Here is a 24,730-nt window from a genome sequence, read left to right on the forward strand (position 1 = left end):
AACCAGGATCTCATTTAAAAACAGAACAGACTTTGAGGGTCCAATTTCCTACAATTTTATGTTGGTAGTGAGAAAGATAATGGAGAGAAAGATAAAGATCGGTGACCATGCAAATTATAGGAGAATTGGAGTATTCAACAATAGCCAAGAGGAAACTGCCAACAGTCCACTAAACCCATTAAATTTTCTCTGTGACCAGGGTTGTTCTTCTCAGATTTCTCTTTTGAAATTAACAATTAATCTTCCATTTAATTTAGGCATGCGAGGACTTCCTATAACTTCCCAATACCAGATTGCTTAGAAGGACAAAAGTACTATTTTGTCTTCCCATCTCTTAAGTACAGATGGGCTCACATCTTCTTGTGCTTTACCCCAAATTTGCAACATTTACAATTAACATTAAAAAGGTGACATTTATTACATTTTTTTAAATTAAAAGTTAGACATACAGCACAGTAACAGGCCATTTCGGCACACAAGTCCATGCTACCCAATTGACCTACAACCCCAGTACATTTTGAAGGATGGGAGGAAACCAGAGCCGCTGGGGAAAACTCACACAGACACAGAGAAAATGTACAAACTCCTTACAGGCAGCCCAGGATTCAAACCCCAGTCCCAATCACTGGCTCTGTAAAGGCATTGCACCAGCCGTGCTAAGCTATTGTATTTTGAGAAGTCAAGATGATCCATATGAAGCATATCAAGTCAAGTCAAACTTACCATCTTCTGATTATACAAGTACAACCTAACAAAACAGCGTTTTCCAGTCCTCGGTGTGAACCACTCAGACACACAACCAGACATGTCACACAAATAGACATATGCAGGACAAGTATTTTATATAAATAAAAAAATAAATTTTGCTTTGTACAAATGAGAGTCTCCGATGGTTAGTGTGAGCAGTTCCTTTGATCATTCAGCATTCTCTCTGCCTGTGGGAAGAAACTGTTCCTCAGCCTGGTGGTGCTGGCTCTAATACTCCTGTATCTCTTCCCCAATGGGGAAAGATACTGCATGCAGGGTGGAAGGAGTTCTCATTGATTTTGTGTCCTGTCTTCAGACAGTGATCTTAGTATATCATGCTGATGGGTTGGGTAGGGAGACTCCGGTGATCCTCTCTGCCCACTCTTATGGTCTTCTGGATTCACTCTGATCTATTTCTCTGCAGCCAACTAGGACGCTCTCAATAGAGCTCTCATTAGACCCTCTCAATTGGGTGACATAATGGTGGCTGGTAACCTTGTTCACTTCAGTCTCCTCAGGAAGTGTAATTGCTGTTGTGCCTTCTTGGCAAGCGAGGAGATGTTGGGTGTCCATGAAAGGCAACTAGTTAAGTGAACTCTAAGGAACTTGGTGTTCTCCACTCTCTCCAATAAATTGAAAGGTGTGCAGAGGAGATTCACTGGGATGTTTACAGGGCTGGAGGGGTTGAGTTACAGTGAGGTTGGACAAGCTGGGTCTTTATTCATTAGAGCGAAGGAGGGTGAGGAGTGACCTCAGAGGCTTGTAAAATCATGAAGGCCATGGATAAAGTGAATGCTCACAGTTCTTTCCCCAAAATAGGCAATTCTAGAACTAGTGTTCATTGGCTTAAGGTGAGAGATAAGAGAATTAATAGTGCTACAAGATCAAACCAGCAACCACAAAGAAGGCATATCACACAGGGATAAAGATGAACAATTATTTATTAACAAAAATTCACCTTCCAACGTTAATTCAAAATTCCCCCTTTTATAACAATGCCCACTAGTTACTATGCAAATTTCTATAACAGAGTAAAACTAATAAATTCTACAGCCTAAATATAACATATGTAATTAAAATCTGAGTTATATTTTCAACCGGCCCACAGGAAAAGACAAAGCAAACACAAAACACACAAGACTCACAAAACTTTGATCTCAACCGAAGCAAAGAACATAAACAAAATTCAGTTTGGTAATCTGAAGCCAAAAGATCTTTGAGAGAGAGAGAGAGAGTGAGAGAGAGAGAGCACAAAATTCAAAATTGTCTTGTGTTGCTTGCAGAGAGAGGTACAATGGCTTGGTCCGGATCCTTCTGACTGCCTTCGGAATGTTTATCTTTTTTGAAATCCCAACATTCTAAACTGTCCTCCAGACCATGACTCATGCTCTGGGCCTTCTTGTTTATTGTCCAAGTCCAGAAATTTTTAGATCATTTTCTGCACATGCCCAGTCCGTCTCCCACTCTCTCAGCAGTCCACCTTCACCTTGACTCTCTAAGGCAAACTGTCACTTTTTAACATAAAACCACACAACACATAGCTCAATACACAACACAGAACTCTGGAACAATAGGAACCCAAAGGGCATCTTTTTCAGTCAAAAATTGTCCATATCTATAACAAGCTGGGAGAGGAATCTATAAGCAGGTACAATTGCAACATTCAAAAGACATTTGGTCAGATTTATGGATAGGAAGGAAATGGAAGAATATGGACAAAATGAAGGCCAACAGGAGAAGCCCATATGAGCAGGGCTAAAGGGCCTATTCTATGCTGTACAACTATCTAATCTCAAGTAATAAAAGAAATTTTCATTTCATTCAAATACTCTGCAGCAAACTCTGATTTAAATAACGTGATATTCATTACATTTTCTAATTTGTTAACAAAATAGCAGTCTAAATTCAATGCTGTAATTTAATTGAAAGCTGTACATTCAAGTCTTAAATGTACGAGAAGTCAGCAATGAGTATTTTTCTTGTATACCAATCCAGATGGAAGTTTCCTTAGCCACAGAAAATTACGTATTGGAAAAGTACAACATGATCATTGGTTTCTTACCCTGCAACACATCATTGGATGAACATCTGGCTTCCTTTCCCATTCAAACATTAACCTTCACAAACCTGGCTTTGAAACAACAACAGGTTCCATTCTGATGTTAAAATCATGTGTCATGAATATTAGCTTAAAATCAGACAAACTTTCCATACATTTTACTGATCTCAGGAATGGAAAGAGAATGTCACATTACTGACCTTTGACAGAACAATCACAGGCTTCACAATGTTCTGATTTTCTAATACCTCAGGGGAAGTGTCTGAGTGGGCAAGCTTGGAAAGTGAATTGGCAACAAATTGCAGAGTTCTTGTCCCTCTGTTGTTTTGAAATTTCTGCCTAACACAAGGGGTACAATGAGCCCTACCTGAAGAATAAAGGTTAGGAAGATTACTGTTCTACCCAACTGCATGGCAGTACTTTCTCTAGCATTTCAAGAGTAAACATTGCCTATTTGATGCATTCTTGTCAGTACCTCATGCTTTAGAAATGAAGCCACCAGGTCCAATGAAATATCAGTCAAGTTACTAGACTACTAAACTGAAGAAAAATTTTAAATTCCATGCAACAGTCATGGAAGTTGAATTAATTAAATAAATCTGGAATAAGAAGCTGGTTTCAGTAGCATTTCCCGTGAAGTGCAATAAAAATCCATTTGCTTCAATAATATTCTTCAAGGAAGGAAATCTATCATCCTCATCTAAACAGATCCATACACATGACCAGTTCTATCACAAGTGATTGATTCCCAATGCAGTTTAGTGGGAACTGAGGAAATGAAGATGAACAATGTTGACAACACTTGTGGGCCCTGCTAGTAACATCCATGTAGTGCTAATGAATAAAATTAAGACCTAAAAGGCTGAGGGAACTATATAATGGAGCAAATTTGGCTAACTGGTCAACAGTCAGTTTTTAAAAAATGAAATGAAATGCCTTGCTAGGGAATTATTGAAAGATGCAACATGCTGGCTGTGTCTGTTCCCCTTCCTCTACAACTCAACACCAAAGTAGGCATCTGGAAGTAGCATAAATACCAAAGATACACAAACAACAACTCCTCAAACAGAACCACAGGCAGAGATTCCTCTTGGAATTTGGTTAAAGGACTCAAGATAGCTAATGACTAGCTATCTCCAAAGCAGCAGACCAAGGTATAAATGTTGACCACCCTTTGACTCCTCCCTCTCTCAATCACCTCTCATCCTCCCCTCGGAAAAGGTGCAACATGGCGCCAGCTGATTTGTGAAAATACAGGTTGCTTCAGTTTAAACCCATTCAGGTCACTTATGCAGATCTTCTCTTTGGTAATCAAGTAAACATAGAACAGATATCGAGAGAGTAAAAGTTAAGGTCTTAATTGAAGGCTCAATACCACATGATGGTCAAGCAATATCTTTTGGTATTCCAATAAATTAAATAGGATCAAATTTTTGACTTTAAACACTATACTAAAAACAAAGATTACAGAATACAATTCACCAGGGAGAAGGACATGGAGGCTGGAGAGTTAAGGGAAGAGGTCGGGATTAAATCTGCATCAGGAAAGAGGAAGTACTCAAAACACTGGTGTGTATGAAGGTGGATAAATTTCCAGAGCCTGATGGAATCTACCTCAGTATACTAATAGAAGCAAGGAGGAGGTAGCTGGGTCTCTGAAGATTTTGACATCTTCATTAGACACAGGAACACTGGAAGATAGCTCATGTTGACCCTTTGTTCTTATAAATCTGGAAGATGCAGGCCAGTGATCCGCATATCAGCGGTAAGGAAGTTGGAGAAGACTCTGAGACTCAGAGTTTGTGTTCAGTTGGACAGCCAACTAATTTTGTTTAGCCTTTCTAATTTCCTTCTTTTATTTTTAATGCTTTATTTAAAATAAAACCACTTATATCACAATATTTCAACTTAATCCAAATATGTGGATATTTTATTTTTATAAAATATTTTATAAAAAGGATAAAAGAGAATAAATAAATTTTTTAAAACCCTCCTATTAATCCCCCCACCCCCTTCAAACTAAAAAATTTAAAAAAATTAAAAAGAGGGACAAGAAAACCACAACAGGAGCACTTCACTTTCCAATATCTTTAAATATATAGAGAGATCTATAAGAGAAAGGGAATGTTTGAGATTCATTTAAATTTTAATGCCAACATTTTCTAAATATGGGCTCCATATGCCATGTATGATATTTATCTCTTATAAGTAATTTTCTCAAGTGGAATATAACTCCGAACTTCTGCATGCCATCTATCCATTCCCAAATCAATATCAGACTTCAAGTTATAGCAATACATTTTCTAGCTATTGTCAAAGCATTTTGAACAAATTCTACTTGATATATATTCAACTTTCAATCAACTCCCAGTAAAAATAACATTGCATCCTGTGGGAATTTTACTCCAGTTATTAGTTCCAATAAATTCTCCATTTCAAGCCAAAAAAGGTTTAAATGTGGAACACTGACACATTGAATGCAAAAAAGTACCAACTTCTTGCCCACATCTACAACATAAATCTGAATAAGTATAGTTCCTATTATGTTAAATATAACTGATGAATAAAATTATATTGAACTAACTGATCTCACATTTATTGCAATTTTCAATATTTCCTCTACATATCTGAATCCATCTACATTCATCTATTTGCTTATTTAAGTCTGCCTTCCATTTATGTCTTAATTTATGAACTTTATTGAGCCCTCTTTTGTAATAATTTATACATCTCTGAAATAAATTTATTTACATCCCTATTACTTAATAATTATTCTACTTCTGTCTCCACTGGTAATACTAAATCTTGACCAAATATTTCATTAAAAAACCTCTTAATTTGATAATAACAACATTTTGTATTTTCCAATATCTTAAACTTTTCCTTCATTCTACTAAAAGTGATACATTTTCTGGCTTCAAAACAATCTTTAATTTTCTTAATACCACAATTTTGCTAATTTAATTTTTTTTAAATTTTCTATAGAAAATGGAATAAGTCTATTTTGAAATAAAGGTGTTCTTCCAGACATTAAACCTCATCCTCCAATCTCTTTATAAACTTTATTCCAAAGTTCAATTAAATGTTTCAGAATGGGGGTTTCTCTATTTGCTATTAACAATCTTGCATTCTATTTATGAATAAAATGTTATGAATTTGTTCTATAATTTATCCATGATGGAACATTATTTAACTTGTACATTATACTAATGAACATCAACTGGGCTGCTTTATAATAATTCATAAGGTTGGGGAGCTGTAAACCTCCCAAATCATATTTCCACATCAATTTCTCCAAAGAAATCCTAGCCATTTTCCCTTTCCCTAAACATTTTCTAACACAAACATTTAATTCCTTTAACAAAATTTTGAGGAATTGAAATCAATTGAAATAAATATATTTGATGAAAAACATTAATCTTAACTCAATTTACTCTCCCCATCAAAGTAATTGGTTACATATTCCATTTTTTACAAATGCTCTTTAATTTTAATTTAAATAATTTTGTCAAATCTGATTGTATTAATTTTGGTAAATACATTGCCTATCTATTTGCTAATATTTTATAATCAACACTTAATAATGAAATTGGTCTATAAGATGCTCTTTTCATCAGATCTCTATCTTTTTTCAGAATTACAGAATAAAAAAGGATTCTGTCAGAGAATGTACCTTCATTGTATAATTTAACACCTCCATAAATGGAGGTATTAAAAGATTTCAATTTCTTATAAAATTCTACAGGAAATCCATCTTCTGGTCATTTGTTATTTTGCAATGAACTCATTACCTCACTAATTTACCTTGCCATAAATTCTACACTGAAATCTTTCAGAAAGCCAACTATTGATTCGGATGAATCAGTATGGTTTTGTGCAGAAGACATAGTGTTTTCAAAGGTAATTGAACATTTTGTGTTGGTATCAGGGAAAATTGATGAGAATAGAATGGTAGAGGATAGAATGATAAATTTGGTGGGAGAATGGGATTACTGCGAGCTGGCTTAGTGGCTGAATCGCCTCCTTCTCCATCATAGAGAATAAGGAAATGTTAATTTCTAAAACTTGTTCTTTGATCATTTGTGTTACTTCCTTTTCAGATACAGTTCCGGAAGATTTCCAGGAGTTCGGAACTCAGCAGGTATAGCCATTTACTTACAAAAGACTCAAAGAAAAGTCTATGTGGAGCTGGTTCTGAATATCCAAGTGAAAAAAAAACAGCTGTGAAAATCGAAGTGCATTATGAAGAAATGTTAACAAACGTTTATGTCATAGAGATGGACTGTCTCTCGACAGCCAAATTGAATACTTATTACAAATTACAATAAATCATTTTAAGAAGCCATGTTTAATCCTATTTTTGATGTTTTGCTTTAGTTTAACACAAATAACAGAAAATTTGTGTTAACTTGAAAATTTTAAAATACTGTAATTTAATCAACTATTAATGGCACTGTTATTTATTATTTATGATGATGAATCAAAGTAATTTTTCTTACAAACTTTCTGACTGCATATAATGCCTTTCCTTTTTAAATTGGTAATCAGATATGGGTAACACGAACAATGCAGCATTCATCGTCATTCTTCCTACACTTGTATACCGTACAACTCCAATTATTTGAAATGGTCAGGACCGGACCTATTTCGGATGACTACATTTTTCAGATAACTAGTCATTTTTAAAAAAAACAGTCCACTAGCAACAGCAAATTAAATGTATCACTGTTTAAACGGCAACAAAAGAAGGCTTTTAAGCATTAAAATAATGTTTAATTCTCACCAAAACAAAAAAATGCTGGCCTCCACCGATCCCTGCCACGTCCCCAACACCACCACTGACCACTGAGACCATCCCACCGCTGCCGCCAATCCCCAACGTGTCCCCACTGCTGCCGCCAATACCCGGGGAGGCTTCCCAGGCTGTTGGAAAACTCATTGGCGAGTTGGCGTGCTTCTGACTCACCGTGGGCTCGTTCCGCAGGGGCTGCTCCAGCTTCACATCCACTGCTCCAGCACCTCATCAGGCCACTTCAGATAAATGAGGATTTCAGATGATGTGGTCTGATTTTGGATAATTGAAGTTGTATTGTATTTGTAAACAGCTCTGCTATGTATTAGACTGCTGACAGAAGAAACCAAAACCATCACCTGAAATTTTAAATGTATATATACCATATATGGCATTTCAATCCTACATCCCATTCATTTTCTAGCCTTTGCCAGACATCAGTAGGATTGAACTGAGAATTTCAAGACTCGAGCAGAGAGGGGAAAAAAAACATTAAGGTGCTTGAGAACAGACGATGATTATTCCCACACTGAGTCTATCAAAGATCTGCTGATGGCAGGGCAACTGCCCTTAAATATAATCCTGTTAGCAGCCTCCCCAGAATAATTGAAAGATCCATTACATTTCTAACCTCTCAGATTGATGTCAAAAGCTGGCACTGTCCAATTTTTTTTATCTCAACCATTGTCATCAATAAATGAGGACATGATTTGATAGATTGACTAAGATCATGCTCTCTTTGATTTAATTTTAATTTTGAGATACAGCACAATAACAAGCCTTTCTGGCCCACAGGCCACGCCATCCAAATACACTAATTAACCTACAAACCTCGTACGTTTTTGGAGAGTGGGAGGTAACCGGAGCACCCCCATGCAGTCACGTGGAGAATGTAAAAACTCCTTATAGGCAACGCCAGATTCAAACCCATTTATAGACACTATTCCTTGATGTTCTTTGAGGGATTAAACTTCTCATCGTTTTCAGCTTTGCTAAAATTGTAGTTTTTGTGAACAATGACATGGTTAAACCCTTAATACCCTCCAAGCAAGCCATTCATATTTTAATCGAGTTATGCAGCGTGGAAACAGATTTTCATTCCAACTTGCCCACACTGGCCAAAATGTCCCATCCACACTAGTCCCACCTGCCTGCATTTGGCCCATATCTATGTATTCGTCTAAAATTTCTTTAACTTTGCAGTAGTACCTTCCTCAACAACATCCTCTGGTATCCCATTCCATACACCCACTACCCTCTGTGTAAAAGAAAAGTTAAACTTCTCTCTCCACCCTTCACTATGTCCTCTGGTTTTCAATTTGTCTACTCTGGGCAAAAAGCTTTGCATTAACCCAATTTATTCCTCATGATTTTGTACACTTCTATGAGATCACCCCTCATCCTCCTGCTCAACCTCTTCCTATAGCTCAGGACCCTGAATCATACTGCTCCAGGAGAAGGCCCCTTTCTTTCAAGGGTCTCAGAACAGCATTAAATGTGGGCTGTGCATTACTGTTAATATCCTGAGAATGAATACTTCAAATATGAAAAGTTGGGGGGCGTGGCAAGATGGCATAGAGTCTAGATGTGCAATCTCGACCTCCCTGGCCAGACTTTTAAATACCCATTTTTTAACCCCTTTGTTTCCAAGTTTAAACTTTTTTTATTTTAGTTTAAAGTATTAAGGAATTATTATGGCCACTAATGGTAAAAAGACTAAATCTCAAGTTCAAAAGAAGATACATTTTCGAAGTGCTGAAGATCTGGGGCCTAGACTACTTGAAACAGCCCCAGGCTCAATTTCTTCATTGCCTAAATTCCAAAGATAGCCTGTGGAGGCTGAAAAGGAAATGCATCAGGCAGCATTACAATCTGAAGAAATCATTTTTCTTCGCGAATGGATGAGAAAACAACAAGATGCAGGGGGAGACCAGCGGCGACTCCCTGAAGAAGTCGGGATGCCATCGCTGGGAGTCCAGACCCGCAGTAAAACTTTTAAAATGCCTTCTGTTGAATTGCAGCAGGAGCTGCAGTTACCTTGTTCTGCCACCATGACAGAGAAAGCAGAGCTGAGATTTACTGATTCACAATGTATGCAATTGAATGCAGTTATTCAACCTATGTTGACATCTCTAATGAATGAGATGGTTCAAATGAACGCTGGTATAAGTTCAGAATTAAATATGGTTAAGATACGTGTGGATGCATCTTATGAAGAATTTAAAAAATTTCAGACTGCTTTTTTGGACTGTAAACAACAACTGACTTCTAACACAGAAGGTGGAAAAATCAGTCATAGAATTAGGAGATCATGAGAAGGAGCTAGAAAGAAAAATAGATTATTTGGAAAATCAAACCAGAAGGGATAATGTGAAAATTGTTGGTTTGCCAGAAGGTATAGAAGGACAAGACCCTCTTCGTTTCTTTAAAGACTGCATTCCACAAATATTAGGGCAAGAATTTTTCTCTGGGGTATTGGCACTGGAAAGAGCCCATAGAGCTTTAAGAAGAATACCCTCAACTGGTCAACCCCCGAGACTGGCAATAATTCGATGTCTGAGTTATTTGGATAGAGAAGCAATACTTCAACTTGCAGTACAAAATGCAAGACAACGACAAACCCCATTATTGATTCAGAATAGTAGTCTTTTTTTAATCCTGATCTGAGTCAAGATGTCATTCAACGTCGATGTCGATTTAATCCAGTTAAAGAAGCCTTGTGGCGTAAAGGTTATAAGTCTACTTTTCGTTACCCTGAAGTGTTGAAGGTGTTTTACGGAGATTATCAATTTCGGTTTTTTGAAACTGATTGTGAAGCAATGATTTTTGCTGACACATTGCCACATATAAGAGAACAAAGATGTAGTCCACCATTATCTCCTGAAGAAAAATTTTGTAGTTCTGGAAATGGAAGAAATGGCAGAAATGGGAAAAATGGGAATGGTAAGAGTCTACCTCCTTCTGAAATGGGATCTTTGAGATTGGAGTCTTTTGGATGAAAAGAAGAATTTTCTTATTTATTTTTTCTTTTGTTATTATGATACTTGGATGTTACTGATTGTTTGGCTGGGGAGGGGGAAATTTGCACTAAGTTCTTTACTAGTTATCAGCCACTGGTGGGTGATCCACACCCAATTTTTGTGAGGGGATTACTACCATTTGGTAGTTTTTTTTTGTGGGGGGGAATTTTCTTAGTTTTTAATTTGTGATTTTTTTTAATTGGAGGGCCTATATACGTTGATTTGAGTTTTTATATAAAGATATTATTGGTATTTAGTAATAATAGTAGATATGTCAAAATTGAGGTTTGCTGCTTTTAATGTTCGAGGATTAAATAGTCCGATTAAACATAAGTGAGTTTTGGCGTATATTAAGAAAATGAAAATTGATATTGCCTTATTACAAGAAACACATTTGAATGTGAAGGAAAGTGTGAAATTAGAAAGGGATTGGGTTGGGCATGTATATTTTTCTTCATTTAATTCTAGACATAAAGGTGTAGCAATTTTGATACATAAAAATTTATCTTTTGAATTACAATCAATGGAGGAAAAGGCAGGGTGTATTCTTAAATTGAATTGTAAGATTTCTAGTGAATTTTGGACTTTACTTAACATTTATGCTCCAAATGCAGATAATGAAGTATTTCTTTCAGATGCATTTTTATGTTTGGGTCAGGCTAATGATAATATTTTAGTTGGTGGTGATTTTAATTGTGTTTTGGAACCTTTATTAGATATATCTCCGAAGAAAGTTAAGAAATCCAAGATGGCAATCCAGGTCCAAGTGTTGATGAAAGATCTTATTTAGTAGATATTTGGAGACGTCTTAATCCGTCAGAGAAAGATTTTTCCTTTTATTCATCTAGACATTAATAGTTTTCAAGGATTGACTTCTTTTTAGTATTGGCACATTTACAAGGGAAAATACAACAAGCGGAATATAAAAGTAGGGTGATTTCAGATCATTTTCTGTTATATTTTACATACAAAACTTCTGAGAAAATTCAAATAGCTTATCGTTGGAGATTTAATACAATGTTGTTAAAAAATACAGAATTTATTTATTTTTTGATAAAACAAATTAATTTTTTTTGAAATAAAATTCTAAATCTGTTCAAAGTAAGTTTGTATTATGGGATGCTATGAAAGCCTATTTGAGAGGACAAATAATTAGTTATACTTATAAAATATTGAAATTGAAATATGATACCTTGCAATCTTATCAATTTGAATGTGTGATTACTAGGACTAAACAACGGTATTACGAATGGGGAGAGAAAGCACACAAGGTATTGGTGTGGGAATTAAAGAAAGAACAGATATCGAGGACTATTAATGCCGTTAGATGGATTCTCTTACTTATAAACCTCGTGAGATTAATGATGAATTTTATTAAAACAGAATAAAATCAGAAGGAAAACAGGAAACTGGATCGATTGATTTTTTTTAATCATAGTTGAATTTACCAATATTAAAGGATGGAGATATACAGGAGTTAGAAGAACCATTTACTGATTCAGAAATTAAAATGGCTATGCTGGAAATGCCAAATGGTAAATCGCCTGGTGATGATGGATTTTCGGTTGAATTTTATAAAATTTTTTATGATGATTTATCTACAGTGTTTGGGGATGTAGTACATCAAGTTTACCCGAGTCTTGTTCTAGTGCTTTAATTACAGTAATTCCTAAAAAAAGAGTTCCTTTGAAGGTATCTTTATATAGACCAATTTCATTGTTAAATGTAGATTATAAAATAATAGCTAAAGTATTAGCGAATAGATTGGCTAAATTTTTACCAAAGTTGATTCATATTGATCAAACAGGTTTAAAAAAAATAGATATGCTTTCGATAATATTTTGCGAGTGATTAGTTTAATAGATTTCGACAATCTTTAGATCATCCGATGGTGATATCCTTAGATGCAAAAAAAGCATTTGATAGAGTTGAATGGAATTTTTTGTTTAAAGTTTTGGAGAAATTTAAGTTTGGTCCTTCTTTTATTGGTTGGATTAGGGCTCTATATAGTAAACCGGTAGCTAGAGTATTGATGAATGGTTTGATTTCAGAATCTTTTAAGTTAACTCAATCAAATAGTCAAGGTTATCCTTCATCATCAGCTTTGTTTGTGTTAGTGATTGAACCTTTAGCACAGTTGATAAGACAAAATACACAGATACAAGGTATGAAAGTTTTAGATGAGGAATATAAAATTAATTTATTTGTTGATGACGTGTTGGTGTATTTAACAAATCCAGCTCAGTCACTTTTGCATTTGAAGGAATGTTTAATACAATATGGATATCTTTCTGGATATAAAGTTAATTGCGAAAAAAGTGAAATATTACCGGTAGGTGAAGGAGATTATTCAGTTTATAAGAATATTATTAATTTGAAGTGGACTGATCGAATTAAATATCTGGATATAATTTTGAATGTTAATTATCAATCTTTATATAAATTAAGTTATGCTCCATTAATGAAAAAGATTAAAACTGATTTGATTAAATGGAAAGATTTACCTATTAATTTAATGGAAAGGATAAATAGAATTAAGATGAATATCTTTCCGTGTATACAATATTTACTTCAACCTATTCCGTATTTACTTGATAATTTTTTTTTGAGATTTAAATAAAATGGTTAGGGAGTTTTTATGGAGGGGTAAATTTTCGAGAGTAGCTTTGAATAAATTATGAGTTAGGGGGATTACATTTACCACATTTCCAAAATTATTATGAGGCAGCCCAACTTAAATTTATTAGTTCATTGATGGTTTTGGTATGGCCTCCTAGTTGGGCTAAAATTGAGATGGCAAGTATTTCTGAATTTGAAATGCATCAATTTTTGTTTAGATGGAATATGAATTTGTTACAACAATATAATGTGCTTATACTAAAACATTTAATGAAGTTATGGATAAAGAAAAATAAAATGATAGGTTCTAGGAGTAAATTATTGGCTTTGACTCCATGGTATAATAATCAACTTATTTCTTTTTCAATACATAATCAAAGTTTATTGCATTGGAGATTTAAAGGTGTGAAAAATTTGGGAGATGGTTTTAAAGAGGGTAAGTTTTTATCTTTTAATCAGATGAGGGAAGATTTTGGTATTGATAAGAGTTCTTCATTTATTATCAAATTCGATCTTTGGTAAAATGTATGTTTGGTAGAGATATGATTTTACCTAAAATGACTAAATTTGAGACTTCTCTTATGAAGGTACCAGAGAAGGGTTATATTTCATTTATGTATCAAATATTACAGGATGGTATGGATAAAAAGGGTTGGGATAGATCTAAAATTAAATGGGAAGCAGATATTGGTTTTATTTTTTCTGAAGAGGATTGGTTAGATATTTGTTATGATAGTGTAACTAGATTGATAAATGCACATTATGCAATGATTAATTACAATTTTTTTACATCAATTATATTTGACATCTGAAAAATTTAAAAAATATGGTTTTAATGAATCAGATTTGTGTTTTAGATGTGGTAGTACGGTTGGAACATTTTTTCATGCTGTTTGGTTATGTATTCAGATACAATCTTTTTGGAAGAAAGTTCAATTGTTTTTAGAATATCTGTATAAGATTAATATAGTTTTAGACCCAACAGTATTTTTATTGGGTAGTTTGCAACCTCTGAAAGGCTTGGGATTAGATAAGTTTCAGCTTGCTTTTGTATATTTAGCTTTATCTGTAGTGAAAAAATGTATTGCTAGTACGTGGAAAGATACAAATATGATTGATATTAATAGATGGCATAATGAGATGAAATATTGTTTAATAATGGGAAAAATTACATAGGTTTCACATGATAATTATAATTTTTCATTAATAAGTGGCTGTAATACTCAGAATATTTACATTTCAATTTATATTGATTAGATTTTAATATGTATATTTAACTTTTTTAATTTTTATGGCTCTCCTTAGGAGAGTTGGCTGAAGTGGGGGAATCTTTTCTTTTCTTTTTTTTCTCTTTTTTTATATATATAAAAAAATGTTCATGTTCATGTTTAATTGCTGTATATGTCATATATTATTTGTTTTTTGAACAAAAAGTTTAAAAAATATGATGGAGTAACTATATTATAATGACTGTATTATCAATATCCCAAATAGTGAATATAAACTTTTATCTAATTATTTTTAAATATTACAAAACATAACACATTAAGTAGCACAGTGGATAAACGGCTTTGGAGTGATTTTTTTTTCTTGTCACAAGCTGTCAGTTGAAAATAAAGTGAAGAATTGTGACCAGTATGTCGATCGTCAGTGTAAGCTGGGCTGTACCACGTTCAGGCTTGTCCAATGGGCTGCCACAGATGCTGCTAACATTTACAACAATAACAATAGGCATAGTTTTTTTAAAGATTCAGATTTTTACTGGGCTGAAAAGCCAAAATTCTGCAAGTTTATGAAGGTGTCTAAAAATTGTTTATAATTAGGTTATGCTTATTTGCCACAAAATACCTGACACGGTGAGAAGTCCTTCTGTGAGCAGACCATCTCTAACATTCATACCACTGTTTAGTCAAATTTATTGTCATCTAACTGTATAACCTGGTGGAAAACATGCAGACACACAACCAGAAATAACACACATACAGACAAGCAATACATATGCAGGTCAAGTATTTCATCTATACAAATAAATAAATATTGTCTCATGAATACGAGAGTCTCGGATTATTATTATGAGTAGTTGCTTTGTTCATTCAACATTCTCACTGCCCATGGGAAGGAGTTTCTTCTCAACATGATGGTGCTAGCTCTGATACTCCTGTATTTCTTTCCTGATGGGAGCAGCTGAAAGATGTTGTGGGCTGGATGGAAGGGGTTCTCAATAATTTTGCATTCCCTCTTCAGAAAATGATCCCAGTAGATTGCGTCCAATGGGGGGGGGGGGTGAGGGAGAGGGGAGAAGGGAGACTCCAGTGATCCTCTCTGCCTCTCCTATGGTCCTGTTGATTCACCTCTGATCCACTTCTCTGCATCTGAGACTGTGTTGCAGCCACCCAGGACTCTCTCAATAGAACTCCTATAGAAGGGTGACAGAATGGTGGCCAGTTGCCTTGCCCACTTCAGTCTTCTCTGGAAGTGTGAGCAGTCGTTGTTGTGCCATCCTTCAGCTCATGAAGGAATGGTGGAGTGGACTCAATGGGCCAAATGGCTTTCTACTTGCATAACAATGTCTCAGGTACCCTTTAAATCTTTCATACAACTTGTATGCTTGTAACACGAGCTTGTGAAATCAATGCAAGATTGAACACAAGTACGTCAACACCCTTTATCACCTTATCTATCTGCATTACCATCTTCACAGAACTATGTGCCAACATTCCTGTCTCTCTGCTCAACACTCTCAAGACCCCTGCCCTTTACTTTGTCTTGCCCTGGTTTGACCTCAAAAATGCAACACCTCACACTTGTCAGAGTTAAATGCTATATCTGTTATTCCTCAACCAACTTATCCAGTCGATCTACATTATGTTGAAATTGTAGATAACCTTGTTCACTGTCTATGATACCACTAATTTTGGGATCATTTAATTTTAGAAATACAGCATGGTAACAGACCATTTCAGCCCATGAGTCTGTACTGCCCAATTTACACCCAATTAACCTACAGTAAATTTTGAAACTGGAGCCTCCAGGGAAATCCCACAGGAAGAACATACAAACTCCTTACAGATAGCATGGGATTTAAACCCCAGTCCCGATCACTGGCATTGTAAAGGCATTGAACTAACTGCTATACCAATTGATCTGCAAAATTAATTACCATACCACCTACTCTCACATCCAGAAGTTTAAGATCCCTGTGACACACTGATAACAGCTTCCAATCAGGAAAAAAAACCTCTGACTCGTACCACCAAGCCAATTTTGCATTAATTGGTCAACTCACACCAAATCCCATGTTACCCAACCTTCTGGACAAGCCGACAATCAGGATCCATTCACAGACTATGCTAAAGTCCACATAATGTCTATGGTGACAGAGCATACAAATATATTTTTGGGAGATAAATTGGGAAAGGTTTGTCAGATTAGGTTACATACAAACACTTTAAAACAGATCTTAGTTGAAATATTGGAACTCTGCCCCATACTAGACATATCAGCTATAAAGCTTTTCCAAGAGCTTTGAAGCATCCTCAAGAGACTTCACTAATGGATTGTTATTTACAAAAGACAACAGATGAAAGAGCTTGTCAGAGCTGCTGCTGTCTGGAGGAGAGCTTGCTTTTCTGAGAGGGTCATGTGGTTTTGCAAGCAAAGAGAGTAAAACAGGCTTTCTCTCAGAGTCAGAGAGAGAGAGAGAGAGAGAGAGAGAGAGAGAGAGAGACATCACTTGAAGTGTTGCAGCCAGCAGAAGTAGCTTGGACTGGAACAGGACAAGCTGGCAAGCCCATTTGAAACATAGCCTGGTCAAAACCCTTGTGATGACCTGAAGGAAAGCGGTTATCATCTGGAGAACCCTTAAAGGGCAAGTTTTGTCAGCAAGACATTGCAGTGGCTGATGGAAGTACATCAGTTGTGGATGTCCTGGAACAACCAATCTCTCTCTGAAAACTGAAAAGAACCTTCCTGAGCAGTAACCATTTACCTTTCAAGCATCAATGCCTGGTGAACTTTATAAATGCTAAATTCTGTGCACAGTATAAGAATTGCCTGCAACCAGTGAACTTGGAGGAATGAGAAGTGAGATTGGACTGTGAACCAAAGAACTTTTCTGAACTTACACACATGTGCATTTAGAATTAGAAGGGGGTTAAGTTAGGTTAAGTAAATCAATAGAGATAAGTTAAAATTTGATTCTGTTTTCATGTTTAAAGATAATTAAAAGCAACTTTTGTTTAAGTAACCATTTGTTTTGAATATCTATTACTGCTGGGTTTATGGGTCCTCTGAGCTAACACTACTGCCTTGATCTCAATCTACTTGGTCACCTCTTCAAACAATTAAATATCATTCATGATACAGTACATGATTTCCCTCATACAAAGACATGCTATCCCTCATCAGTTCTTACTTTTGCAAACAAAGAGTAGATCCTCTCAGAATCTCCCCAGTAGCTTTCCTATCAATGATGCAAGGCTCACCTGCTTATAGTTGCAAGACTTGTCCTTGTAGTCCTTCTTGAATAAAGGCCCTTTAGACACCCTCCACCTGTGACTAATGATGCTGGTATCTGGGTCAGAGCCAAGATTTATTTCCTAGCTTCCTACAATGACTTGGATCAGTCCCAGTGGATTTATCCACCGTTATGCACTTTAAAACGGTCATTTCCACTTGTTTTGTAAGGTGGACATGTTTCATCACTATTCTCATCAACTTTCCCAACTTCAATGACCTTTCTAACAATAAGGAAAACTATCCATTTAAGATTTTGCCTGTGTCTTCTTATGGCATCGCATATAAAGAGTTATGGCGATTTTTAAAAAGGGTTTATTCTCTTGCTAGTTACATTTTTGCTCTTCATTTAGAATATTTTAGGGTTTTCCTTTACATTACATGAGTATGTATGGTATCTTGGCAGGTAATCATCGATACTGTGTAATAGTCACCTCCCCCAAAATTGGGCGTTTTCGTATGACCCATGTAAAAGTGACACACCCCATTTTTGGCCTGACACCCCATCAACAGACTCTCACCTTGGCTGTCCGCCCATCGGAGTTCCCGACACCCCGGCTGCCCACCCATCCAAACCCGACACCCCAGCCACCCAAGCTCCCAACAGTGGATCTTTGCACTGGTGGCATGCCCATTCGATCTCCCATCAGCAGGCCCTCACTCTGGCTGCCCATCCATCTGAACTCCTGACCACAGACCCTTGCCCTGGCCACCTGACCATCCAAGCTCATGACCATGGATCCACCACCAGGTCCCAGCCATCCGAGCTCTCAATGCCTTGAATGATGCAGGTACCTGGAAGTGAAAAGTTTGAACTTTGTAAAGTTGACTTTCCCCCACCCACTCCAACATTTTTTGGCCCAACAGTGATCCAAAATAATTGATGATTGCACAAGTATATATGGTAATCCCTGTCATCCCTGTCCCCTTTTTGTTCTCCTAATCTTCTTAAGTGAACTCCGACACCACTTATATTCCTCAATGAATTCATTTGAATCCAGCCACCTATATTTGACATATGCCAGGTTCCCAACCAGACCCTCATTATCCTGTTAGCCAGGGTTCCCTAATCATACCAGCCTTGCCCTTCACCATGAAAAGAAGATGCCAGCCCAGAACCCTCCCATTTTAACTTTAAAGCTTCTCTCTTACCAGTGTTACACTCCACAGCAACAAATGGGAGGCACACATACAAATGAGTTAAGTTTAACACAAAATTTATTTACCAAATTAACAATAATAGAATTAACAATAAACCAGTCAATGGCAACTCTATATCAACAACTCTATTATGCAGCGTATGTAAAAAAAAAACCCAGATCTTTACAGTCCTTGCTGAAATGTCCAAAAATCCCCAATTAAATCACCAAACCAAAACCCATGTCAAGTCTATCGGGGAACACAAGATTTCCTTGGGGTTCGAATGGGGCTACCACTGTCATTCACTTCCTTTATCCAGGAATTTCCACAATGACCTCCTGGTCACTCTATGAGGTTCACACCTCCGGACCCTACTTTAGGGTTCACGTGTGCCCTTCTGGCACGCGAGTCCTCTTCTTTCAACACCTTGTCTTGAGTGGTCTGGTGACCCTCCAAAGCCCTCGCTAGGGTTCAGTAGTGCCCTTCTGGCACACGTCCTCTTCCTTGAAAGGGGACAAGAGAGGAACTGGTTAGTCCCTCACACTCCACCAACAAACAGAATTAGCACTCTGGGGTTTTTAAGCTACCCAGCACTGCCTCTAGGTCTCCCTATTGGTGGAGAGAGATCAACACCTGCAGGCTCTCTCTCCTGCGAGCCCACGGACTTCCAGCACGTGGTTCCCGTGCTTTGACAGCTGTCAAAATTTCCTAGTGGTAGCTTAGCGCTACTACAATGGTCAAATCTCCAGCAGTCAATTCAGTCCAGTCAAAAAGCAAAATAGTCAAGGTCCATAACACTAGACATCCCTATACCTATAAAAAGCTTCTCCCAATCAACAATTGCAAGTTTCTATCTCATACAATCAAAATTAGCTTTGCCCTAATTCAGGACTTGAATTTGTGGACTAACCTCATCCATTTCCGTATTTTAAAGTGAATAGTCTATGGAAAGGAGTGCATAATCCAAGATGACACATTGGTGCAACACTGAGGTAACCTTTTAGATGGCATCAAATTATGGTTTTGCTTGACCTCTGGAATTGCTCCATCTTCTTGGAGCAATAAGGGATGGAATGCTGCCCATGCCATCACACATTCAATCTGGTAAATTTAAAATAAAATCCTGTTAATGATTCTGGCCAAAGATTATTCCTTAGTCAACAATCAAAATAGATGATCTATTGATGCCCGTTGAAAAGAAATCGTGGGTCACCTTTTCTCCTCTAATAACTACTCTCGAAAAGCACTTTAGTGGTAGCACTTTGGGGTATCCTGAACATAAAAGCTGCAATAAAAATGAAAGTCTCTTTTACTTCATTCAAAGTTCTGCAATTTTATTAAAACAATAAATCAAAAACACATATCTAGATTAGTGTGACATCTTGAAGGCTTTCAAACACATCAACATAATAACTCAGAAAGAACTCCCAATTTATTGAACATTTTAATAAAAATGTGTACTTGAAGGATAGAATGACAGCAAAGCAATATTACGTTGCAAAATTTAGACAAATTATTATTGTATAATCATCAGATAAAAACATTCAAGGCAGAACTTGTTATGTATTGCCATGGATGATTTGTGTTCTGCAACCATACCTAACTGCCATTCCACGAATTGTACATTTGAGTAGAATCGTCAGTTTGGGTGCAGATAAATAAAACCTCAACCTTAATTTAGACAATATTAAAAATGACAATAAACAAGCCATATTAAAACAATGCCCACAAAAATAGAAAGGTGCAGCAGGATCCTCGTATCAAAAGATTATTATTAAAATTGAAACATTTAGCAATTTTTTTGTTCAAACAAATGTTCAAAAAATCTGACCCACAGCTCTAAAAAGTATGCAGTTGCTCTTTAAAGTTCATGATTTTTGTCTTATTGGTGAAGACAAACAGGCCCAAGGTCCATGGCGCATTTGTAAAAAAAAATTAAAATCTGAATGCCATTTAATTTGACGAGAAGATTTTAAGACATTTTGCAGAACAGTAAGATTTGGCCACAAGGAAAATTCAAAACTTTCAAACGTATAAAATGTGTAGCCCCAGAGAGGCATGTTAATACTAGCACCAGAATTAAAGTACAAAAGAAGATAACTGAAAATAATACTTTGCAACTGCTGCAGATTGATCTGTTAACATTTGAACTCAAGGGGATAAAAATGCCACTTGGCACTGTTCATTTCACTTGATGTGAAAATAACTGCAACACGCACATTATACTTTAGCATTGTCAGTTTCTAATCAACATCTCTATAAACTTGCTCCTTTCCAGAGTCAAAATTCAAGGGATGATAAATTCCAGATTATAACCATTTATCCAGGTAAAAGTTGATTATGGTAACGTCTGCTTGTTAAACTGCAGCTCTGTATTAAATTCAAGCTTCTCCCTCTCTAATCCACACAAAGGAAAACTTTCTCAAAGGCTCAACCTAGAAACCAAATTTTACGGGTAGGCATTCAATTATACTTGAAACAGGCTGCTGGATGTGACCTGTTGGGTCAGTTCCAGCTATTTTGTTACTTCTCCCTTCATTATTCTCACTGATGGTCCACGTGCAGCAACAAAGGTGCAGCTCCTTTTGAAAATCTGCCGCAGAATTTTCACTTCTCACGTACACACATCCAAAGGTTTTAACCATTAAACGAAGTGTTAATGAATTACTAAATCTTTTGGGTGGGTCACTATCACAGTAATTAGCTTTGACACTTCAAGTTAACTCTGGAACTATGATGAACTTAAGAGTAGTTATTACAGCTACACAACCCTTCATCCAGAACCCTTGGAGAACAGGGTTCTGAATTTTGGATTTTTCCGGATTTCAGAACAAAAGCCAGCCGAATTGTGCTGCTGTCTCTACCCCCCCAACCACCCAGCCATCTCCCTCCCCCCCAACCAGAGTCACGTTGCTGTCTCCCTCCCCCAGCCCACCGGAGTCACACTGCCGTCTCTCTCCCGCCCCCTCCACCTGAGTCACGCTGCCATCTCTCCCTCTCTCCCCCTCCCCCTCTGCTGTACCAGCACCAGGGAGAAAAAATGCCGGTTTTTGGAGCTTTCCAGATTTTAGATGTTCGGATAAAGGATTGTGTACCTGTACCATCAATATGCTACTTGAATGTTGGCATTAGGCTATTAATGCAAATAAAGCTTTTCAGCTTTACTTTGGTATTGTCACAAAACATTTTAGCCATTTAGCACCCTAACACCACCCCCCCCCCCGCAACCCGTCTTCCTCACCCCCTTCATCCACAATGACAAACAAGGAACTGAAGTCAGAGAACAAGATTCAGTCATTATCTACATGTGAATTCCAGTTCTTCTTGGTGTCAATAGTCTATATGGCTCTTTCACTTGGTAGTCTGGCTTGCAAGCTTCTACAATGTAATGATTTAACCAAATATAGTTTCTTATTGTGCAAGTTTCTGTACAAAGTGTGTTTCAGGAAGTCTTGTTCATATTTTCACAAACCTAAACCAGCTCTGCTTCAGTTTCAGATGAGCCAAGAAGAGGAAGCACAACCCATTCTGAACACTTACACTTTCTTGTAATCTTTTCAAAATAATATCATTAACTATTGTTCTTCTCCCCACCTTTAAAATTTTTTTTTTAATTTTTAAATTGCTCAATTAATTTTGTCAATTTTTCCTCATTTCAGTTTATTTGCAAAGGCCATAAATGGATGTAACTGAAGCTTTCCTCTTCAATTTAGTGTAATTTTAAAGAGAATGTAAAATACAGAGAAACAACTGAGTGAATGCCAATTTGACTCAGAAACAAAGGAAACTGACTGAAAGTCTTATTTCTGCAAAGTGTTTTACCCACTCAAACATTTAAAGTGGGTAATTGGCTGAACTTTGACAAAAGGTAGCACATACTTGCTTCCAGTAGTGTTACTTACCAATACTTTATAGCCACACGTTTGGCCTCACAACCAGTTTTCTCAAATAACTTAGTGATATTACTAACAAAATTTGTTTTATGATATAAAGATATCTCAAATTTTGCATCAAAAACTACATTGAAAAAGACTACATTAAATAAATACCACTAATACCCGCATCAAAACACTTCATACAATCAATGCAGCTTAGTTACTTTAAATAGAGGTGGTGCATCTCTTGATTTTGCCCAATTACATATTCTTTCCACATTCTGCTGACAATTAGTAACACATGGAGCCAGAGTGCTTTAATTCCCATTGCTGCAGTGAGATTTACATAGGGCTCTGTTGCATATCTAATATTTTCCACACTACTGTAGATCCGCTAGACAAGATCCAACACTTCCCATCATCTTTTGCAGTCTCAAAGTTGTCAGAGTACAACTCATTGCTGCTTCTGCAATGGGTGAGACAAAAAGTCACTCATTTTGGTTTTTTTTGCACAGAAAATAGCACCAGTTTAGACGAGTCCAACTCACAAGTGGGATCCAGAAGCAATGTGCTGGACTGCCATTGAGAACTGCCAGTTTATTGAAACCCAACAACCTAAAGGACACTGTTTGACCTGTTGAGATTCTCCAGCATTTTGTGTTTTTACTTCAGCCACGTTCGCGATTTACATCTCAACAACCTTGAGGCTGTTTAAATGATCAAAGTTGGAAGATTGCTCGATCTCAAACTCTAGTACAGTGCTGCATACGATATTGATTGATCATGCCAAATCAATTTGTGTGCCTAGGACAACATCAGTACAAGGTAACATTATTGACCGAAAATTACTTTTCATTAATTACTAACACCCTCCTCCACCACTCACTGCACATGAATTGCAGGTCCAATCATCAACAATGCAAACTTGTTATCCGTGAGAGTAACCCACTCCATTCAGGTCCAAAATACTACCACAGTTGAAAACTGTAGGAATGTAACTTAGCATGAAACATCATCGACAGAGACCATGCATTACAAAAGGAGGACATATTAAAGAGTAGTAGTGGGCCCATCTGTTATAAAAGGAAACAGGGCAGGTTATGTAACATAATAAGGTTGAACAGGGCTGTGGTATTCTGGAGTTCTGGGATACAAAATGTATTACGCTAAAAATTCACGTTTCGGGCAGCACAGGGGAGCAATAAGGGTCCATAAAAACAGCAAGATGCAAATCCAACAGGAGGCCATTTTAACCCAAAAGGTGGATGTGTTTCCAGGGTCAAATAATGTTTCCAGTTCAACAACTTCATACCTATGAAGAGAAAAAGTACAATCTTTGAAATTTAGACATAATAATTAGAACACATTCTGAGATATTGTTCACCGTACAATACATCATCCTTTTCAATAAATAATAGAAGAGGCAGAGAAGATTTACTAGGATGTTGCCTGGACTTCAGGAACTGGGTTACAGGGAAAGGTTAAACATGTTAGGACTTCATTCCCTGGAGCATAGAAGAATAAGGGGAGATTTGATAGAGGTATTTAAAATTATGAGGGGAATAGACAGAACAAATATTGATCGGCTTTTTCCACTAAGGATGGGTGAGATACAAACCAGAAGAGATAGGCTAAGTGTTAAAGGAGAAAAGTTTAGAGGGAACACGAGGGGGAACTTCTTTACACAAGAGAGTGGTTGAAGTGTGATATGAGCAGACTCAATAAGAATTTGGACAGGTACATGGATGGGAGAGGTATGGAGAGCTATGAACTGGGTGCAGGCCAGTGGGGCTAGGCAAAAAGAATAAAATAAAATAGTTTGGCGTAACTGGAAGGCCTGAAGGGGCCTGTTTCGTGCTGTAGTTTTCTATGGTTCTAGGACAGACAGGTCAGTGTGGGAATAAGGAGGGCAGCTGAAATAGCATGCAACTGAAATCTTGTGATGGCCATTACAGACAGAGAA

The 24,730-nt window shown here is 36.7% G+C and overlaps 2 protein-coding genes and 1 long non-coding RNA gene across 11 annotated transcripts in view; 1 reads left to right on the top strand and 2 right to left on the bottom strand.

Annotated features, from left to right (window-relative positions):
- Positions 1-3,112, bottom strand: part of LOC138763793 (uncharacterized) — a 39,271-nt gene extending 36,159 nt beyond the window's left edge. Inside the window, exon 1 of the long non-coding RNA XR_011357817.1 lies at positions 2,810-3,112. This is a non-coding gene — a long non-coding RNA (uncharacterized lncRNA). The remainder of the gene's footprint in view (positions 1-2,809) is intronic.
- thbs4a (thrombospondin 4a) overlaps positions 1-7,144 on the top strand; it is a 156,146-nt gene extending 149,002 nt beyond the window's left edge. For both annotated transcript variants that reach the window (XM_069938527.1, XM_069938525.1), the window contains exon 22: positions 6,907-7,144. In XM_069938527.1, coding sequence (XP_069794628.1) covers positions 6,907-6,953 — 47 coding nt within the window. In that variant the 3' untranslated portion in view covers positions 6,954-7,144. The remainder of the gene's footprint in view (positions 1-6,906) is intronic.
- Positions 7,145-18,952: 11,808 nt separating this feature from the next.
- Positions 18,953-24,730, bottom strand: part of serinc5 (serine incorporator 5) — a 99,574-nt gene continuing 93,796 nt past the window's right edge. For 4 of the 8 annotated variants that reach the window (XM_069938568.1, XM_069938587.1, XM_069938577.1 and 1 more), the window contains one exon: positions 18,953-24,079. In XM_069938568.1, coding sequence (XP_069794669.1) covers positions 23,929-24,079 — 151 coding nt within the window. In that variant the 3' untranslated portion in view covers positions 18,953-23,928. The remainder of the gene's footprint in view (positions 24,080-24,730) is intronic. The other 4 variants (XR_011357821.1, XR_011357823.1, XM_069938597.1 and 1 more) reach the window with 4 other exon arrangements.

The sequence above is a fragment of the Narcine bancroftii genome, chromosome 1, assembly GCF_036971445.1.
Source record: "Narcine bancroftii isolate sNarBan1 chromosome 1, sNarBan1.hap1, whole genome shotgun sequence".
Classification (NCBI taxonomy): domain Eukaryota; kingdom Metazoa; phylum Chordata; class Chondrichthyes; order Torpediniformes; family Narcinidae; genus Narcine; species Narcine bancroftii.